At 46.0% G+C, this 22,103-nt stretch overlaps 2 protein-coding genes across 2 annotated transcripts; one reads left to right on the forward strand and one right to left on the reverse strand.

Annotated features, from left to right (window-relative positions):
* The first annotated feature begins 354 nt into the window (after positions 1 to 354).
* Positions 355 to 10,155, forward strand: SLC45A2 (solute carrier family 45 member 2). The gene is made up of 7 exons (XM_026038217.1): positions 355 to 793; positions 1,905 to 2,081; positions 4,026 to 4,351; positions 5,755 to 5,898; positions 6,967 to 7,090; positions 7,953 to 8,158; positions 9,931 to 10,155. The coding sequence occupies exons 1-7, from the start codon at positions 355 to 357 to the stop codon at positions 10,153 to 10,155; spliced, it is 1,641 nt and encodes a 546-aa protein (XP_025894002.1).
* Positions 10,156 to 20,732: 10,577 nt separating this feature from the next.
* On the reverse strand, positions 20,733 to 22,103 carry RXFP3 (relaxin family peptide receptor 3). Its single transcript, XM_026037316.1, has one exon. The coding sequence runs from the start codon at positions 22,101 to 22,103 to the stop codon at positions 20,766 to 20,768; it is 1,338 nt and encodes a 445-aa protein (XP_025893101.1). The 3' UTR covers positions 20,733 to 20,765.

Here is a 22,103-nt window from a genome sequence, read left to right on the forward strand (position 1 = left end):
CGGGTGGCATCGTTGCCTTGCGGGACGTGCAGGAGCAGCTCGCGTGGGGCTCCCGCGGCGCCTCGGCACGTGATGCAGGTACCCGCGTGGGCGTCCCACACCTCAGCAACCCTCGCGTGGCCCTGGGCAGCCGGAGCTGCACGGACACCCAGGAGGGCCCATGTGCCGATGCCGACACAGGCTTCCCCGCCCCCTTCCTTTCATAACTTGTGATCACGGAGCCATGAAAGTATGTGAGTCCCTCCCCCGGCGCCCGCGAGCTCGCTGGCCATATGATCTGGGCTCCATGTCAGCCCGAGCAGGCAGCTCTGCCCTCCCCACCGGCCGGCCTGCGAGCTGGACTTAGCCACAGCGATGACCTTGACGAAAGAGAGTTTCTATGGGGCTCTTCTACCCCGTTCCGAGGTGGCCGAGGTCGGTATGGACAACCCCAGGGAGGAGGAGAAGGTGACGCCGCAGTCTGTGGCAGTGACTGGATTAGCAGAGCCGAGGAAGCAAGGGACTAGGAGGCTGGTCATGCACAGCATGGCCATGTTCGGCCGGGAGTTCTGCTACGCCGTGGAGGCCGCCTTCGTAACGCCAGTGCTGCTCACTGTAGGGCTGCCCAAGAACCTCTACAGCCTCGTGTGGCTCATCAGCCCTATCCTGGGCTTCGTGCTGCAGCCCGTGGTAGGTTCAGCCAGTGATCACTGCACCTCTAGCTSGGGCAAGAGGCGACCTTACGTTCTGGGTCTGGGCGTCATTATGCTGGTAGGCATGGCTTTGTACCTCAATGGGGACATGATGATCTCAGGTGAGTGAGGGGCATGTGCTGTGCTGAGTCAAAACGCGTTCTAGCCTTTGAACCAAAGATTTCTGATAAAATTGGGCATTATGTTACTGAGCTCCGTAGAGGAGCTGAGGAACAGAGCAAGCTTTAAACCAGCTGGGTCCTGATATTGACCATTAGACWGTTCCGTGATCTGTGCATGTGATTGCTGTGTGCTCCATGCTGATGTGATTGCCCAGCAGTTCATCAAAGTCAAGTGGTGCTTGTGCCCAGGAAGGGTTTTAAGAACTGAAATTGTCATATTAAAATTCATATTAACAATGGATGTTGCTTGTATGGTGCAGTACACATCCAAACTGAATGTATATTAATCCCTATATAGGATTGTGTTGGTATTTAAAATATATAGCCACAATTATTACAGCACCAACTTGACTCAGGGATGGGTTGTGTTTGTGAATAATAGAAATCAGCAACTTTCTGGAAGCTGCTGCAATGGGATGTGCAAAATCAAGCAGGAGTGACAGCTCCAGATGCTGATTTTGTTGCATTTTAGTTTCAGCTTTCTCAAAGCCTTGATGGAAGGTTGTTGTCATTGTGATTTGACAGTTGGGGGGAGGAGTATGTCCTTATAGATTGATTTATCCTCTGTCCTGKGTATCTCTTATCTTGCATATACTAGTGTTTATTTGCCCCAGAAGAGTTGTTTTACTAAATTTGTGTTAATGTAAAACACTGGAAGGATGGGACAAATAACATAAAATAAAATGTGATATAGGCTACTAGAGCATGCAGTGCACATGTAAAGGAGGAAAAAAAAGTTAGTGATGCTTTTGATCACAGAGCTTGCAGTGTGCRGAGCGTGTGCCGGCCCAGGCAGTAAATCAGTGCAGCCTGGCCCAGGCTGCCCTAGCTCAGCTRTGCTGCGGCTTGGGTGCCAGCTGGCGCCGCTGGCAACAGCTCTTATGCCACTGCTCTCCCGGAGATAACTGAGAAATGATTACATTTGGATGTACCAGGAAAGATAAAAATGTGTTTTTCTGCAGAACATGTCACTGTTGTGTACAGAAAAGTGCTTGTGAAGCAGGTGAAAGTTGTCAGAATGAGTTTTGTTTTGCCTTTTTCCTTTCTGTAGCTTTCATTGCTGAGAGAGAAAAGCGGCGGACGTGGGCCATAGTGGTTACCATGCTCGGAGTAGTGCTTTTTGATTTTGCAGCTGACTTTATTGATGGCCCCATCAAAGCATATTTATTTGATGTCTGCTCTCATCAGGAGAAAGAGAAGGGTCTGCATTACCATGCCCTCCTTACAGGTACTCAGATCCCTTCTTTGCCTTCCTGCCTCTGGAGGGAAGGGAGGGCAGTTGCATGCATTTTGTTCTGTGTTTCTAATCTTGAATGAAGGGATCATCTGATCCTGCACTAGAGTCACGAGGCTTTTGTTGCTGGATTTTCACTACTCCAAAGAACAGCAACTTGTGATTGCTGCTACAGGGCTTCTCCAGCAGAAGGCTAAATATTTACAGCGACAGACCCGAGGTTAAATTATGAGCAATTAATTGATTTGCAAAGCAAACATGGTGTTTATTCAGCTTGTACTGATTTTTCTTTAAGCTTTTAGTGAAGCAAAAATTAAGGAATGCAGCTTACTTCCTTGCCAGAGAAGGTGAAAAATAMATGTTTTGGCTCAGTATGCGACACAGAGCAAGCCATGCACAAAGCTGTACAGCTGGTTTTCCGTTTGTCACTAATGCTTCCATATATGCCAGCCTCTCATATAGAGATAGAAGCCGCCTTGTGTAAAATTCATAGTTTCATAACTTTGACAAAACGCTATTGAGAAGCTCAGTGCAGGCTCCTGCTTCATTTACTTGCACTTGCACRTGTTTTGAAATGTTGCTGTTACTTGGTCCAGCACCTTGGGCTCTCTATAGCAAGATAATCCGCACCAAAACCCTTCSTCATGGTTAATTGTTCATAAAATCCTCCAGGGATAGAGATTCAGCACTTCATTGGCCTTGTTATTAGGCCTTTTTTCAGAAAGACGTGTTTTAAAAACTGAGTTATTTCAGCTCCCAGCTTAATTCCTTCTTTTTACACGGAATCTCCCCGATTTTACTCTTGAGATTGCCTTCRTCATTTTTAAGGTCCAAATGTTAAAACATATTTTGCCGTTAAGGATTTATGAGCACTGAGAAAAGCAGAAGAGATGCTGCATGTAACAAGTGCTCAACACTCAGATTATGTGTTCTGGCATCATGATTACTTTTTGTCAGAACAGTATATAAAGATGATCTGAAATATAAAACATTCTCCACTGTGCAACACTTTAGTGTTGTTTTAGTTCAGGAAGATATTACCAGCTTAATTRCTTTTCCTTAAAAACAAGTTAGGATCCAGTCTGTCCAAAACTTGGTGGAAGGAGCAAGGATGCAGTCCCTCTAAAATTCAGTGGGACGCAGTGAAGAAAGGGCATAGCCAGACCTAAAAGGGAAAGAAATACAGAATGCAAGTACAATCACATGGTTATTAGGTCAAGCAGTATTATATGAGAATAATATTCTCATAATAGTACTCTCTTTACCTTTACTCTGATGGGTTTTTTTGCTCATTTCCTGAGATCATGAAAGCCAGTAAAAACAAACTCACATTTTATTTGTTCTTTTTAATTTTCCTTTTAATAGAGGTAAGCTGCTTGGATTGTGATGGTTACCAAAAGATGTATTTTATTTCCTTTTTGAAAATTTTACATGGAGGCAGTATTGCTTTTTGTATTCAGTATAAAATACGTTTTAGAAGGTTTAAAATCCTGGTAGTCCTGATGTAATACAAAAATTACATTCAGTCTGTTTTGTAGTCCTTTATATTCATGGCACCCTAAAAACAAATTGCTGTAGAATTTTACTTTGTATTGGATGCTGTTTCAGAGAAAAGAAACCCTCAGAAAAATGTTTCTGAATCAGGCTTAGAGAATAKTTGCTAGAAGAGGGGTGGAGAGCCCTGTTGCTATAAGTTTAGCTGTTTCATGGAGAGCTTTGTCAGAGGGATTTTTCAGGATATGTTTGGCAACTKCTCACATGTGTGATTAGCTCAGGGTTATAATTTCTTGTGTTTTTCCCACGTATGCTGATAACTGAAGGGCATTATTCAGTGATGTCTAGAGAAGATCACACATAAAGCATATTCTATATTGTTCATTTATTTTATAAACTCTAGTATTTTTTTTCCTCTTTCCTGCTTTTTCCCCCCTGCTCTAGGCTTGGGAGGAGCCCTAGGTTACCTGACAGGGGCTGTGGACTGGAGTAAGACCATGCTGGGACATCACTTGGTATCTGAATTCCAGGTGATGTTCTTCTTTGCAGCCTTAGTTTTCCTTGTCTGCCTCGTTGTACACTTGTGCAGTATCCCTGAAGTCCCCCTCAGATACGAAAGCGAAGAGACCAAGTTCTTGCTGGAAGTGGATGATGAACCCCATCAGTATAAATCCATAGAGGAAATCAAGAATGGTTACTTAAAATCTGCATATTCTGAAATAAAGGCCACACCTAAACCAACGAAATCCTCTGGTCCATCACATACAGAGGTAAGTGCAGAGATGATTTTGTAACCCGCGTCCTTTCAATCTTGGAGACCACCAATTCCCCCTTTCTAATGACCCTTTCTTAAAAACCTGTTGATGACTATTTGAAATGGAGCCCTGTCTCAGAAAATCCTCTACCAGGGTATAGAGTGAGCCTCTCTTTAGTCTGCTTCCTATTTCATTTTTTATACAGTAGTTTTAATAGAAGGGACAGAGATAGACTGGTCTTGGAGGCTTTGARCATTTTGTGGGCATGTGGGAAAACCAGACTGGAGTTTCTGCTCYGCACTGACACAGAGCAGAAACTCCTCACATCCTCCTCATGTGTTTTTCCTCAAGAGGATGTAGTTTGTCCTTTAATCTCTATAGAATTCACAACATATTGCGAACATGAGCTAGATATCATGAGTCTTTGATATAAATCTGTAGCTTCCATTGAAGTCAMCACCACCTACATATGTAGTATATGTGAAGTGCACCCTGCTCTGATAAATGCTGCAGTTAGGCTGCTGCTCAGCTTTCCAGCAAGCATTTCTTGGCCACACTAAAACAGTTAAACTCCTATTCAGTTTTGCAACAACATTGCCCCCTTCCAAGGTTGTTTTTTTTTCTTTTTGAAGCTTTTTGATTTTTTTTTAATATTTCTAAATACAAGAAATTATATTTTTCCATAGGTAAAACTCTGTTAAGGATTAGCTGCAATCTTTTGAGTTTGAGCTGAGCCCTTTCTCCCCAGGGATGAGGGATTCAGGTGTTGGCAYTCACATTCTGGACTGTGTATCCTATGCAGGATCAGTCTCCCAGCTTCATGGGGAGTAGATGGTGCTTATGGATCTCATGGTGAGGATGCACCAGAAGAGGTGAAGTTTCCTAGGGAGTTTAACACACAAGAGGGAATGGGAGCAAGTTCTCAGAACCAGCCAAATTCTGAAGAAATATTTTGTTTTCCACTTTTTCCCTATGGTAGCTSTAAATTTTCAATGGAAAGCTGATTGTTTAGGTGAAGATTTTTTATTTTTGAAACTCTAATTTTTCACTGAGGATCTGTTTTGGCAGAAAATTTTCTCTTGGTTCAACAAATAAATAATAATCTCACTGATGGCTTGTAACAACAGGAAATGCTTTTATCATTAGTGATGTACCCCAGCTCTCCCAGTGTCTCTGTGAATCTTTCAGATGACTTTATTRGGCATTAGCTCTGACAGATAGAAAATATATTGAAGGACTTTCAGTACCCAAGCAACCCCTTCTAGCGAAAACAAATAGAAAACTTAGGAAGCTTGGCGTTAAAACTGTGATGAGACCTTCTCCATTTGCTCTCAGCTATTTTAATAGCCATCATGGTAGTAATACAGTATTATTGTTGAATAGTTTATTGTTAACCACTGTTAAATATTTGTGTTTAGACTCAGCCGCGGATGACCCTTAAATCTCTCCTGCGGACACTTCTAAGCATGCCRTCCCACTACCGCAACCTCTGCGTGAGCCACCTCTTTGGGTGGATGGCTTTCCTCTCCAACATGCTCTTCTTCACAGATTTCATGGGGCAGGTAAGAATATGAAATGCTTTACTTTTCTTTACTCGTAGCATTTCATCCTCCATTAAAAAAAGAAGCGTTATAAACGTGAGGAAATGACGGTGATGTCAGAGCAAGTTATGCATGGAATGCCCAAAGAAGAGTTTTGTGAAATGGCTAGTTGCTCACAGGCCCCCATTGCGAACTGGGGTCTGCTGGGTGTCAGGCTCTCTGTGTTTGTAAGGGGGTTTGTGTCTGTTTCACTCTTCAGAGTGACTCCCAACACAGCCCTGACCTGCTCTGGCTTCAGGCAGCTGGAAGTGGATGGTTGGGTGACTGAGGAATCACAGATGTTGCTCAGGCCCCATTTTGGAGCTGTGCTCCCCAGCACCGCGTCCCTGTGCCRGGCCCTTCCTACAGCAGCCTCAGTGGCCTCGGCCTCTGCAAGTCTCTGCACTCATTGACCTGCTCGGATCTGCAGCCCAAGGCTCCTGTTACCTTGATCAGTTTGACTGTCCCTGTCATATCTGTTCAAACACTTCCTGGACGAGTCTCTTCTGCCTTCACAGTACTCCATTACTCAAGTGATGCTCACTTATCACTTGTGAGCCTTCTTCTCTTCCAGCACCAATCCTGTCACTTTCTGTCGTCCTGTCTGCKTTTCTGTTGTTTCCAGCCAGTATCCCATATTTCCTTGCCCCTTTTTTTCCCTCTACCTAAGAGGGAGTTTTTGTTTCTAGTAAAGAATTTTTAAAGAAAACTTTAAAGAAATGTTTACTTTAAACTTTACAACAACTTTCAGAAAAACAACTTTAAAGGAAAAAAAAGTGTTTTCCTGAAAAAAGAACTGAATAAGAGACTGACTTTCAGAGAGACTGGGGGGAAAAACAAGTGTGTGGGAGTAAGCCTGAAAGGAAGAAACAAAACACACATACAAAAAAGATCAATTGCAGAATTGGNAAGGAAAGAGAGTCTAAGACAAGAAAGCAGGAGTGGAGCAAGAAGAATGTCCCAAGGATGAGACCTTGGGGTGCCACGTAGCTCTAGTAAGGAGATATTATATGTGTGCATCCTAAACGTGCCCTCTGTGGTCTCTCTCAGATCGTGTACCAGGGCAGTCCCTACGCACCTCGGAACTCCACCCTTTACCTTGCCTATGAAAAAGGAGTGGAAGTTGGATGCTGGGGGCTGTGCATTAACGCGGTTTCTTCATCACTCTATTCTTGTAAGTACTCTGGAGTGCGTTCTGGCATTGTTTCACATTTAAACTTAAATGCTGTGTTCTTCTTCTTGGTACGAAACCTATCTCTTAACAACTCCTCCTGATGTGGGTCACTTAACAACGTCCAGGCCTCGTGATGTGGGTCACTTGGGGAGAAAGGCATTGCCRTATATGTGGACTGACTGTGAGCATTGAAAGTCATCCTAAACTTAAACACTYAAGTAAAATGAATGTTGTGGGCATATTCTAAGATGCTGTTTATATAGCCCTCACGTAACTGTATGTTGTCAGGAGGTCTCTCTGATGCTTCTCCCTGTTTGCCTGCCTTCCTCACTGAATAACTTTTTCACAATGCAGTAGATTTTCTTATCAAAAACATGAACTCTGCTCTGCAGACTCGTGTGTCAACGTGCCAACCCAGTTTCCCAACTAGAGAACTAAAAAAAATTGTTTGCTACCCAAACAGATAAATTGATAACATTTTGGGAGATGAATTCAATATCTAAAGGAGGCTTGATGGAAATCTTTTCTCCCTTGGATCTTAAACGTAGATATTCATGTAGCAGCCCTCCTAGCTCAGTGAGGGGGATATTGCCAAAACTTGTGTTATAAGCAAACAGTCAGTGTTGCCAGCAAGGGCAGTTCTTACAGGATACCTGGCAACTAATTCTCCTCTGGACTTGCTTAACTYGCAATAAGAGTACTCCCAGAGAGAGGAATATCAGGAAAGGGAGTATCTGCTGCAGCTTTATCCTTGCAGTAACCTGAAGCAACTTCCAAAATTCTTAATATTTTTCTCTTCATTGTATCTTACAAAAGGAAGCCTCTTATACTTCTCATCATTGTTTTCCATTTCTTTTTGCAGACTTGCAGAAAGCCCTTCTGCCATATATAGGATTAAAGGGACTTTACTTCATTGGATACCTACTTTTTGGATTAGGTACTGGCTTGATTGGCTTGTTTCCCAATGTCTATTCCACCCTGGCTCTGTGCTCCCTCTTTGGTGTCATGTCCAGCACACTGTACACGGTGCCATTCCACCTCATTGCAGAGTATCATCAGGAAGAAGAGGTAAGTTCAAGGCCTAAGGAAGRGTAAATTCGTATCTTGCAAGGACTGTTCAATCTGTTTTGGGGGAAAAACAGATGGATGGATGGAATTGGAGGAAAGATATTAGTAATAGTTTCAAATTCTTTATGGTGATGCAGATGCTGTAAGAAGAAAATTTCTGACAGAGACCAGTTCAGGACTTTAACATTTGAAGATGGGTTGTAGCTCTATAGTACTTTTGTACTATGGGTTGTAGCCCCTTTTTTTTTTTTTTTTTTTTTTTCCCCTAAGATCCCATTCCAAAATCTCCAAGTTCAGTAATGCATTACAACAAACTATTACTTATCATCACAACTGAAACAAAGATGATTCCAGGACATGTTCAGGCAGTGCACAGACAACAGGGCTTCAGATGAGGCTGTAAGTGCTGCCACCCTGGGAATCAAACCTAAGGCACAGCAGTGCATATACATGTCTTTGCTTCCAAAAGCAAAAGGATGGACTGGGGCTCAGATTGATCAACTCTGCCAAACCTGGGTTCAGGAAGGCTTAACCTGTTCATATTAGTGTAGACTTGACTTTTGAGTCAAGATAGAACTTTTGAAGACAAGATAGAAAAAATAAAGAGGAAACATAATCTTGCATTCATTTGCACCTTCAGGTACTTTGCTCAGAACAACTGGCACATAGGGACACTGGGCAGAGCCCAGCAGAATAGTTACAATTTAAAAAAACTACTATATTTAAAGTTTGAAAGACCTCAGATGAAATGACAGTATTRACTGCAAACAAAAAGTAGACAAAGTATTTTCCAGCAGTACACATCCTATCAAAGCCACGTGCTGCATTTTAAAATACTGGCCTCTCAGTTCCTTTGTGTGCTCCTGTTCCCTAGGATCCAAATTCAGTTTTGTGTACTGGATTTGGAAAAGACTAACTGTTTTTCTCCGATACTTGTGACCTTTGTGCATTAACATCTCAAAAGCAATGTGAGAAGGTCRTGGGAAAAGCAAAAAGCATCCTAACAAAGCCTGTGCAACAAGAACTATAAATATGTAAACTGGCAAATAATTTCACAACAAAACCAGAATAATTCTTTCTTGGAAGAGTTGCTTATACATGATAAATGAAACCTTTGCTCTGCTGCAATATCCTTGGAATATCATTAGTTGATAATGGATTTCTGTAATGTGGAATCCTAGTCTGGGTATTGCTTTCAGATCATTTTTTTCCGCAATAAAACCATTATGTTAAGATGTTAGTAATGAACTTTTTTTTTGAGCTTTGAAGCATGACTTCAGAGCATAGGGCTCCATAACAAGCAGTTCTGGTCTGTCTGTGTGTGGGATRTTTTAGATGACTCTTCTTACCCTGCCATCCCCTGGGGCACTCCTAGGGCACATGAGGGTTACAGCTAACGTATCCTTGACAGGGTRTTCTGTCCTGTGAAACTCTCTCCTTGTGCCAGAGTTCAAATAGACCCAAATGTCAAGCGAAAAACGATTTCTTACGAGGTTTCTTTTCTTCTCCTGAGAGAAAGAATGGAGAGAAGCAAGGTGGCTGGGAGAAATGGGACAGTTTGAGGGAAGCCTGGGTAGCTTACTGTTGCTTGTAAAGGCCCTGAGTGTAACCTCAGGGCCTGGCAGAAAAACAAAGATGGGAAATAGGGACCTGTTGTCCTGCCTTGCTGCCCCTGGGGCTGGTGACAGCATTGCTGCCCGTGGGCATCATCTGAGGGCTGCTGGTCAGCGGTGTTCGTATGAAACCACACTTTGCTTTGTGCTTGTTGGCAGAACCTGAAGCTGCAGGATGGAGAGCAAGCCGGGACGCCCGGGCGAGGGAAGGGCATTGACTGCGCTGCCCTCACCTGCATGGTGCAGCTGGCCCAGATCATTCTCGGCGTGGGCCTTGGCCTCCTGGTCAGCGTGGCCGGCAGCACCGTCACGGTGATCTCGGCATCCACCGTGGCGCTCGTCGGCTGTTGCTTTGTTGCCTTTTCRGTTCGATACGTGGGGTAAGCAGCGCGGGAGCGTTTTCCTCCTGGTTCAGGAGCACTGGTGCTGGTGCCATGCTGAGGTTGCTGGCACGTCCTCTGCTTTTACCTCCTTGGAATGATTGCAATTCCAGAGCGTTTCTTGTCCACAAAGTGGAGACTCTTGGTAAAGCTGTCAGCCTAATGCATCAAATTGAAATTTTCTCTATTTTGGCTACTCTATTACCTCCTTCATACTCAGACCAGAGTATTAACACGCTATTGCACATTATGGCTTGTTTGCCTGTAGTGTCCTGATACCCTACATGAGATCATTAAGATATTTCTCATTGTCAGTTTGTGGAATTTAATAAATGAAGTGGTAAATTGAAGAAGTAATAAAAATGGACAGAGTTAGGATGAAAGCTCTTGCTTATATTATTTTTAAAATATCTGAAAAGATTGGGCTGCTCCTTTTAGTAGACAAAAGTTGYAAGAGGATCAAACAAGTGTCAAAGTCTGTAGGGCTGTAAGGTTATGAATAGCAGTTTTGTTAAATGGGATTAGTTGCTTCCCAGCTACCATCAGAAGCAAAATGGATTTTAAAAAGATTGAAGGCTACTGCTTCAAAGCATAACCCGTTACAATAAAGTAATTCTTTTACAGTGCATTCTGCTGCTTATGTATAAATTAAATGAAAATACTTGCCAAGCTTGTCATAAAAGTCTGCCTAAAGTCACTCTGCCAATCCATGTTCAGGCACGTAAACAATCAGGCTACAATTTCTTCATTCTTAAAAAATCTGGCCCCTTGACCTCAGTACTTCAGTTAGAAGAATAATCTAGGCCAAAATAAGAACTTTATGAATGTTTGTAAGTCACTCAACTCTTCATATTGGGTATCACAGTATATACCTTAATTAATGTAGTATCTGTTTTCTCTACATTCCTGCATGTGTCTAGCTGTGACTGAAATGTTTTTGCTCCCTACAGAATATTGCAGATTGATCCAGTTCTGAAAAGCATTATCATGAACTGTTGTACAGACCTCTAACCAATACTGTAAACACTCAAGTCAAATTATTTGTATTTAAGTGAGCATGGAGCTTCATTCTTGTTGTTATAATATCCCTAGAGCTCCAAAGGTCCCATGCTTGTGAAGGTGAAATGCTGTATTTATACTATGCATCCTCCATCCTGAAAATTTTYGAGTCCATTTACTATCTTATGTGCTAAGCTGCATGTATTCATCCGCTAATACAGGATTATTAGTGAAGAGAGTCAGATTGTTGCCAGATATGTCTCCCTCATTGTTGCATTTGTTCAGTCAAGGCTGTTCAGTCATTGTCATCCTCACTGTTGAGTAGCCCTGCCTGGAAGTACAACTATAGATATAAATGGTTCATGTGGGCATGAGGATGTCTCTGCACAGGTGCACCAACTTCATCCTCTTGATTCATAGAATCATAAATTCATTAAGGTTGGAAGGGACCTTTAGAGGTCATCTAGTCCAACCCCACTCTTTGTTTTTTTGAAGTGAATGGTGAATCATTTATTCTCAGGAAAAACRAAACAAAAAACAGGTCTCCTTTAGAGTAAACTCTTACTAATTTTAACAAGCCCATGGAAGACTCATCTGCCTTTCAGTGTGGATGACTGTGCCTCCCTGTATGCCCAGAACAGGGCTCCATGCATGGCAGACATTGCCTTTCTGCACAGCCCCTTCCTCCCTCCTGTGAAAAGGCCACAGCTCCTTTCCTTCTGTGGCTCTTCATTAATCCTTCTCATGTCACATCCCTGGAAGAGCAAAGCTTGCGAAGGTGAGCCCACACCTGGACGATGCTCAAACCACTCTGTAAAGAGGCTGGGGTGGCCGGGAGCACAAGGGCCTCAACTGGGACACACAAGTGAAGGCAAAAAAAGGTGGGACAAACATCTCATTGTCATCACTAACTCATTCACTCGCCTTAACTCAGTAGTATCTCACAGGAGGAAGAATTTTTAAGGGAACTGTAGGATAACTAAGGGTAAAACTTTGATGCCAATGTGAGGCCACAGAAAGGAACCTTGAAATGTTTACCTCTCTCTTTGTCAATACTTTCTTAAAGGCTTAATGACATCAAAGCATGAAAATTTGAATGGTCTGGAGTCTCTATCTTGTGTTACACAAAGAACAAGCTGACATCGATCCAGACCCGTGGCCTGACTGTAGATCTGTAGGGACAAACACTGAGTGTGAGCCTGCAAAGAGAAGGTAGATGTGAACGTCATTTATCGATAGTTCTATTTAGAAATCCGTTCAGAGGTGGCCTTTTCAAGAGGTCAGGTTATCATCTTTCTCATGATCCTTCCTTTTAAAATTAAATTATGATGGTGCTCATTCTGAGGCCATATTTCGGATATTGATTCTGAGTATATTTCAGATGCCAGTAAAAGCTTTTTAAAATGTTACAAATTCCTGAGAAGGGAGAAAGTAAGTATTTCTAACAGTGCTACAGGCACTGAGGAATTGCACTGTGGTTCTACTAATTGAAAAAAATCTGTGTTTTCTGTACTAAATTAATGAGTTTAGAACTTGGATCAAATAACTAAAATGATAGTGATTGCACTTGCTATCAACTTTTATTAAGGAGTTGTGAGTGCCGAAGTTAGGACACTGATTCTAATCTTTCTCATCTAGCTTTGCTTTCATATACATAGAAAATCAGTGGTGCATTTAGGCAAATGGATAAATTTAGTTGAAAAAGAAGAGACATTTTGAGATAATTGCAGCTCCCTCCCTCCCATTTCAACAGAGCTGGTAATGGCTGAAGGAAACAAAGCAGGGAACAAATGAGCTGTCTTATCATCCTGATGCTTTCTTTTTTTTCATAGGAATATACATCATTTCTTCCCTTTTAACAAACTGGCCTGTCATACAAGTAGAAGATTCAGGAAATTTTTSTTCTCTTGCTTAAAGTACTTGCAGTGTTATTAATGTCACAGTTGTTTTTTCCAGTTTTCATTCTGAATCTCTTGCCGTGATCTCATTAGCTTTCTTTGACTTACTTGAAAACAAGCAATTCAAATGCTTTGTGAGAGACACCTCAAGATAAAAACTGCATTAGTCAGATGAATCACAAACGTCTCTTGCCTTGGCAGAACTCTCAGTTGTAGCTTTGGTGCCTGTGAATCATTACGAGTCCCTGCAACAAGTCAAAAGAAAGGGAGAAACCCGTGTAAGTAAGAGATGTGCCAGTGGCAGCATTTGGTATTTCTGAATGGTAGATGGATTGCTTCATGGAGGAGCAGGTGGAAGCACTTGATGTAAAAGTTCCTCAAATATTTTTTCTCATTCTAAAGCAATAATGATCTGTATCTATAAAATAAACCCTTTCCCTCTAAGTTTCCAGCATTTCTTTCTCATTTCCTAGCATCTGCTGTTTTGTTTATTTAGACACCAAACACTTGGGGCTGCTTGTCAAGACTGTAAATTGTCAAAAACGCTTCTCAATTCTGAGATGCTCTCCACAGCAGACTCAGTTCCATGTGTTGCTTGTTTGGTTACACAAGGTATATTGCGTTCCYATTAATATCCCATCTGAAAATGAATATGTTAGTTCCCTATGTATTAATTTCTGCCTCTGTGTTAGTGATATTGCCCTTATATCATGCAGGGACATCAAACCAGAGTTGCTTGTGTGTGCTGCATGTAACTGCTTGCAAAGAAGGTAAATGAAAGTACAGTGCTCTCCACTCTTGATTGCCGGAGGAAAGCAGACCCTGCCTGTCACTTTTAAGCAGAGATCTGCTGCCTTTTCTAGCAAATGGATGGCTCTTTGAGGCAAGAGTGCGTCTGTTCTTCCAGGGAAAGAGGGACACGGCGGCTGTGTTAGCCAGGATGGAGCAATTCCTTCCCCGAAGGCTGGGTGCTTGTTTGCCCCCCAGCGTTCAATGACATTATCGCACTTCTCCAGAGCCTCGTAGCTGCCTTTCCTTGCGAGTCTTCCTAACCTGAGGACTCTCCCTCCCATCTTCCTTCAAGTTTCCTCGCAGAGTTGCAGTTCAGTCCCCTTGTCCTGCACCTGAACAACAAATCCCAGTTTCCTTGCGGCAATGTCCACCCCAGCTCCATGATGCCAGTGGTGACACTGATACCTGTGTGGCCCTCGGAGTCACCAGGGACACGAGTCGTGTCTGACCCTTCAGCCTGAGCGGCAGTCGTGCAGGATGGATCACAGCTAGAGCTGGGATACAGACCTGTGGAGCAGCTGCCCCTTGCTTCTTCTGCACTGGGAATTTTGTTGCTTTGATTCCCCACAAGTGAAGCAGGAGATGAGAGCAGCAGGACTGAGGAGAGGAGGTGGCATCAGCTTCTTGAGGGCCACTGGTTTTAGGTCCCTGTGTCCATTACTGTTGAATGAGAAAGAGGAAAATGGGAAGAGCGTGGGGTCTGTGCAGTGGCACAAGGGAAGGGAGAAGGTTGTGGCACTTAAAGGCTGAGAGCACTTGGCCAGGAGCTGCATGACTGGCAGGTCACCATGGAAGTGCGAACATATCCCAGATGGTTTTCAATGTTCAAATCTGAAACTTTTAAAAACAAGTATAGCCTTGCAATAGGATTTGCAACTTGTCAGATTACAGGGATTTTAGGGGCTGAAGATGCACTTGTTTCTTTGATTAATGCTGAGATTCTAAAGCAACACTTCATCCTGATAGCTAGACTTTTAAGGAATATATCCCAAAGAGTGTTAGGTTGACAGAGCATTGCAAAACCTTGCTATAAAGCAGTTGTTAAAACTGCATTTATCTCTGAGACRGTGCCTTGTCAAGCTGTTCGCACTCTGAACCATGTGTTTATAAATTCCTTTTGTTACATATGACATGGAATGACCTTATATCAAGTGTGCTCAAAATGAAAATTTTTATTCTCTACCATTAGAGATACAACCCCAGATCTGAAATTTAAACTAGATTAGTCTTCTTGTCATTACTGATGACTGGCTGTACAGTTTCTGCAGTTATTCAAAACACCGTATCCTGGGAGCTGAAGGGGATCCCTGTCCCCTTCAGTTCAGAAACCCATTGGTAGGTCTCTACTCCTAAATGCATMACTGGATTTGCCTGTACATAAGGGACTGCACTTCAGTACAAAATGCTTTATGAGGAGACAAAGGGAAGAGTGTATTTCCTCTGAACTCCTCTGGGTTGTTTCAAGAGAAATACAAAGCAGTAAAAACAGTTTTGAAATTTAAGTGTTTATATAAACATGTAATATGAGATGATTTGAGAAGGAAAAAAAAAGTTTAGTGGTTTTTTGAAATAAATGTGAAACAATGTGGACATATGCCAGATCTCTGGGAATGGAAGAAGAACATACTTAAAGCATTTTTATTTGTCATCATGGAATCACAGAATAGCTGGGCTGGAAGGGACYTCTGGAAATCATCTAGTYCAGCTTCRCAGTTCAGAGCAGGGTTGACTACAGGGGGTTGCCCGGGACCCGGGCCAGAGGACTTCTGAATATCTCCAAGAATATTCCATCTCTGAATATCTCTGAGACCAGCAGTTCACCCAGTTTTCTGTCCACCTCACTGTCCACTTATACAGATCATACCCTACCAGTTTATTAATGATAATRTTACATGAGACAATATCAAAAGTCCTACTAAAGTTGAGATAAACAGCACCCACTCCTCAACTACCAAGTCAACCCCTGGTCATAGAAGGGTATCAGGTTAGTCCAATATGATTTTCTCATCATGTAAACCTTGGGCTAATTACTGGTAACTATAAAGCATTAGCAATCTAATTATCTCAGCTTTMGGATGTGGCCTGAAAAAGAAAATTAAAAGTATTTGATTTTCAGATTTCCTGTTTGAGCTGATTAGAGTTTTATTCACAGAGGGAACTCGTTCTTCTGTCGGATTCCARTTTTATCTAGCATCAAGTTTGATGTGATTTTGGAACAAGAGCATGCAAAGGTTCATTGAACAGAGGAACTAGAGGCCAGCATTGAAAAGCTAATTTGATCTCTGTGCCCTAAATGCATTCATTTGATGGGCCTGTGCAGGGACTGRCACGGGCTCTCCTGGAGGAATCGTGCCTCGTTAGCACTAGCAATGGATGTGTAAAGGATCTCTGAGTGAGTTGCCTTTATTTTGTTATTTCCCACAGYGGATTGCCTGCAGTGAGTCACCCAACTTGCTATTAGCACTTCCTATGCAGATAGGCCAAGATTCAAAAACAAACAAAAAAAMCCCAACAAAACACTTGCACAATTAAGTAAATGGTTTCTAGCTCCAGCTTGTGTTTTGCCCAATTTGCTGTGGCATCCTGTAAGAGTCTGTATTTTATTACTAAGCTTTTTGTGAATGACAAGTGCAAGCAGCACATGAACATAGGCCARGAAACCTGCCTGCATGTGAAAATTCCTATGGATCAGAAAGTGCCTCTTGTAAGGAAAATACCTATTGGGAAGGAGGGAACGGCTCRTTACTAATCACACTTGGGCAAAGCAGTGAGTGAACTGACTGTGCTGCTTTTTTCTGGAGACCTTGTCTCAACAGCCACTGCAGTGACTGATGCAGAGAAATGTCACTGGAAGAGATTCTAACCACTAAATGATTGTGGTAAAAAAGATATTTCAATAGCCATCTCCAMATAGATTAATCGGAATTCTCTTCTGAGGTACATGAGAAATAACTCTTACTATAAACTGCAGCACCCTTGAGCTGCACTGCACAACAGGCATCGCTGTTCAGGCTCACGGACACCTTAGATCAGTTTTCTGCACAGGCTCTCAAAGGAGCCATCAGCTAAAGCCCAAGGAGTGAAAGGGAGGGAAGGGCCCGGGATTCTTTTTCCTGCTAAAGTAAGTGCCAACATAACTCAAAGAGAAAGCCAAGTGATTCTCGCCCTGAAGAAAGGGCGAGATGTTTCAAAGGACARCGTGTAAATGCAGCGGGAGGTTGTGCTCACGTTAAGAGCACAATTTGGTTATTTGTTTGGGGGGAGATACCTAGAAGTGCTTCGGCAGGCTGTGGAGCAGGGAGCACCGCTGCGGCTGCGAAGCTTCCTCCAGGCCGTCACTAGAGGTCAGTCTGCACCGCTGGGTCCCTCCTTCCAAGGCGGCTTGGACCTCTCTCCAGCACCCCTAGAGGGTCCCGGCAGAACAAGGCAGGTCACGAAAACCCCTTAGGAACTCTGAAATACCGTCTTCAGTCCTTTGGCGGTGTTTATTTGGGGCTGTGAAAAAGCRATGGCTATAAGTGAGCACTTGGAGGGGACAGGAGTGTTTGGGGTTTAATAAATTAATTGCGTAAGACTCCCACCCTCTCATCTCAGTACCCGCTAGGATTGGTTGGTATTTCTGTGTAGCCTCAAAGGCGGAGAGCGGGGAAGATCCTGTGCCCTGTCCCCATGCCAGGTGGGTGCTGCCTGCAGCGAGACGCCCCATGTGGGCAGCGCGCGCTGCTCCCTGCGCCTGCATGGGCTCCGGGGAGCGAGGGCCATGATGAGGGGCCGCCGTGCGTGACGAGGGGCCGCCACGCGCCAGAGCCCGGCCTACGCAGAGCCGGAGCGGGCCCGGGCGCACGGCGCGGCCTCCAGCACGGAGCGGCAAGGGAGCAGCCATGCCTGGCTTGGGCCTCCCTCGGAGCGCAGGTCCGGGACCCAGAGCTGATGGGTCAGTGGTGGTGTGGTTTGGGCCTCCCTCAGAGCACAGCTCTGTGGCCCCAAGCTGGTGGGTCAGTGCTTAACACCAAGTAGCCTTCTAAGTCTAGATGCCTCTACACAGACCAGACGTTACCCTGCCCTTTACCCAGATATCCCTACATAAAGTTGTTGTATTTTAGTGATCGGGTGCCTGGGGCTTCCTTTGGCCGTGGCTGCTGGTGTTCTGAGCTAACCATGCGTATTATCTGCGTGCTCTGCAGTGCTGTGTTGCTCACTTAAAACTATATGGGGATTGATAGCCACAAAAGGACATAGGCTTTTCACTGCTGAGCACTGCACAGAATATTCTTTTGTCAACTTGCTCTCCAATGAGATTCRCATCAGGATTTAGATGCCCAGAAAGGTTTTATGAAATGCACAGGACCATTTAAGCATCTAAGGATAAGAATCAGGTGTCCAGCAAGGCGAGCAGAAACTTCAGTGGTCAAGAGCAAACACTAAGAAGCGAATCTGGTCCCAGGATCCATCTGTGCTCCTTAGTTTAGGTCTATGTGCGTTCTGGTGTCTCTAGCTCTCACACAGTGTGGCTGTTATTACCTTGCTGGCACAAGCACCAGGGTTTTATCCCAGGACATGCAAGATCCAGATGCATCCCTTGCAAATCCTTSCACACCTGAGGCTGCTGGATTTGCAGGGCTGGAAAGCAATCAGGCTGCGAAAGCCACCTCACCTTGTGTCACACACTGAGATATTAACTGACCTGGGGCCTSGGAGCAGGATGTGTTTTATGGTCATGTTGTGCAGTCAGGTGGTTAATCATTGTCCCTGGAAACAGGAATTTTATATTTCTCTATTTTATGGCAATTTATTTGTACAAGGAAAAAACATGCTAGTACTTTCTCTCTAGGGCTCACACCTGAACCACTGCAAAGTCACGTTTGATGGTTTTCTTTCCCTTCCTGATCCAGCAAGGGCGAGCAATTCAGGCAGCATGAAACCAATTTAAGCCAGAGGATTTGAGCCAGGCTCTAGTCTGAACCCAGGGGCTCAGTAACTCCCCAGGGGTGTGGGAAGGGGAAGTTTTAGTCTTCCGGGCAATGAGCAAGAGCTCAGACCAGCGACGCGAGTACAGGCGCTGCAGGTGGGCAGCAGAAGGGCAGCCGGACACGGCTGTGAGGGCATGGGAGGATTAACTAAGAGCCCTCCTGGCAGCAGGGCTTGGGAGAGAGGGGCTCGGGGTGCTCGGCTGCCTCCCTGGCGTGGGGTGAGCCCTGCGGCCAGCCCTGCCAGAGGCACCGCGGGGACCCGCGCGCGAGGCGGATGCTGCAGATGGAGACAGAGTTAAGCATGCCCGGGAGTGCATGTCCTTCTGCTTGCACAAAAAAAATTACTGAAATTAAAAAAAAACAAAACCAAATATCTTTTAATTACGTACAGATCTCATTCAGCAGCTGCTCGGGATTTAGGAACCTAGAAGGGCTGTTGTACAGTGCTTAGGTCCCCAGGCTCCCTGCGGATGTATCTTCGCACAACGCTTGTCCGAGTCTTTGCATCTGTGCAAATGTGTCCAGCTGCTGCCCGCTCCCTCCCGCGCTGCTCCTCGACACCCCGCAGAGCCGCGGCATCCTCCCAGGTAGCAAGTGCCCAAGGCTGTAGTGGAAGTCTCTGCTGCCTCGAAAAAGAAGCAGCAGCTTCTCGCTGCGAGCAGCAGAGCCGGCTGCTTCCAACCCAGGTCTGAATCCGGCAGCGGGAATTCCCGGTGTGCGGCAAACCTAAAGGGCTCTGCAAAGCACAGCTGCCACTGAGGGCAAAGCAACTTTGCCTGCGCAGAAACAGCAACTTTGCTCTGTATCTGTATTTAGAGGTGACATAGTCCTCTGCAGAAACGTTTTTTGGGGGTTTGGCTGTTTTTTTGAACACTTGGAGAAATGTTGGAATTTGGCTACACGAGCAGGGAGAGGAGGAAACAGAGAGGATATGGTGTTCATATATTCATCCCATACACAGTTTTGAGACATCAGGAAACTTGCATTTTGGCAGGAAAACCAGAACTATTCAATATCAGCATCTTTTAAAAGAAGTACTTTGACCTTTTCATTTAAAATTAATGTTAATAATTTAACAGTTAATATTAGCATCATATTTTTAAAAAATATTTTTAGAAGAAACATAGCCTCACCATAAGAAGTTTCACAGCTTGATATGACACAAGTTTTTTTTTTTTTTTTTTTGTGCCCTCTCGAGACCAGCCCAAGTTATTTCCCCCTTTCTTCCTTCAGGGCAGTCGTGGGGATGGTCCCCTGCCCCGTCCCTCCCGTGAGCTGCCGGCTCCGGGCTGCTCGCTCCCGACGGCTGCAACCCGGCACTCACGGGAACAGCGGCACGTATCCGTGCAGACCCGTTACCGGCATTTCTGCAGGACACAACCCCCCGGTTTCAGCCGAGCCCTGGAGCAGATCATTCGAGGTGGCCSCTTTCCCCACACCTGCAATCCCCCCTTTATTTACTGCTCCCATCCGCTGCGGCGCAGGGGAAGCGCTGCCGCACGGTGCCCGGGACGGATGCCGGCTTTGCCGCGCACCGTGGRCGTGCGGGGTCCCCTCGGCAGCCGGGAGGAGGCTGGGGACCACAGAGCCGGCTCTCCTGCCTTCCCTGGAGCAGCGCCTCTCCACGCAGCCGGAGCCCCGTCCTCGGGTTTCTCCTTGCACTGCACGTCCTGCATCCTGCCTGGAGCCACCAGCTCAGGCTCCATGGCCCTCCCCACTCCTCCTCGGGACAGGTACAGGCGCTACACCCCTACCCCCTGGGCACCACAACCATCAGCCCTCATCCTCCGGACATTTTCAAGGGGGCAGTTTCCATCAGCAACCCCCTGAAGAGCATCTTGCACCCAGGAGCCCTCCTTTACCCGCGTCCCTCTCTCCACCGTCCCCCCAGGGCGCTCAGTGTCCCAAGAGCCACTTCCTCCGCAGTCCCCCGGTGCGGCCGCCGGCACCCGCCCTCAGCAGCGCTGCTCGGAAGAGCCGGCGGGCAGCACGTCGTAGCGGCCRCTGTAGACCACCACGCCGGGCGGGTAGTAGGCCAGCTCGGGCTGGACGGCCGCCGCGGGCGAGGAGGCGGCGACGGGGTGCATGGGCACCAGGGCGTGCAGGGCCTGCTCCTCCTGCTCGGGCTTGGTGGTGTCGGTGAAGGGGCGCATGGTGGTGAGGGAGGGTGAGGTGATCCTCCAGAGGAGGCTCTTGAGCGCCTTGCGAAACTCGCGGCGCATGAGGCAGTAGAGGATGGGGTTGAGGCAGCTGTTGGAGTGCGCCAAGCACACGCTGATGGGGAAGAGGTACACTTGGGAGAGGAAGTACTCGGTGCTGAAGTGCACCACGTTGAGTTTGATGAGGACCCCCCACAGCGTGAGCGCTTGGTTGGGCAGCCAGCACAAGAAGAAAGACAAGACCACGATGGACACGGACTTGGTCACCTTGGAGCGGCGTTTGGTGCTGGGGCCGCTGCAGCTGCTGCCGACGTGCTTGTCGCTGATGAAGCGCACCAGGAGCAAGTAGCACAGGCTGATGACGGCCAGCGGCACCACGAAGCCCAGCAGCACCTTCTGGATGTGGTAGAGCCCCAGCCAGAACTGGGCATTGCTGCCACGGCCCTCGGGGAACTTCAAGAGGCAGAGTACGTCATCGAAGACAGTGGCGGTGGTGGAAAAAATGGCATGGGGCAGGGAAGCCAGGATGGCTGACACCCAGATGAGCACGCAGAGCCACTTGGCAGAGCAGCAGCCGCCCAGCGGGTCCCCACGCCGCTGGTTCTTCAAGGCTGAAGCCACCGAGCGGTAGCGAGCCACGCTCATGGCAGTGAGGAAGAAGACGCTGGCGTACATGTTCATGGCAGTCACGTAGGAGACGATCTTGCACATGGCCTTGCCGAAGAGCCAGTTGAAGTCCAGGGCATTCTCCACTGCCCAGAAGGGCAAGGTCAGCACAAACTGGAAGTCGGTCACGGCCAGGCTGGTGACRAAGAGGTTGATGGAGGACTTCCTCCAGCCTTGCTTGCTTTTCATCAAGTAGAGCACCAGCAGGTTGCCCACCAGCCCCAGGGCGCACACCACGGAGTACACCAGGGAGATGATGATGCGCACCACATCCGAGCTGTCGCCCCCCATGCCGTCGGCTCGCTCCAGGTTGATGTTGCGCAGGAGCTGCAGGAAGGACACGTTGCTGCTGCGGTTGCCCGCGGCCGGGGCACCCTCCAGGAACCCCAGCGACATGTCCCAGAGGTCGCCGTCCGCCGCCCCCTTGGCGCCGGGCGAGCAGGGCGCGGGCTCGCAGGGCTCCCCCAT

The sequence above is a fragment of the Nothoprocta perdicaria genome, unplaced genomic scaffold (assembly GCF_003342845.1).
Source record: "Nothoprocta perdicaria isolate Ctin4 unplaced genomic scaffold, notPer1 scaffold_1, whole genome shotgun sequence".
Taxonomy (NCBI): Eukaryota; Metazoa; Chordata; class Aves; order Tinamiformes; family Tinamidae; genus Nothoprocta; species Nothoprocta perdicaria.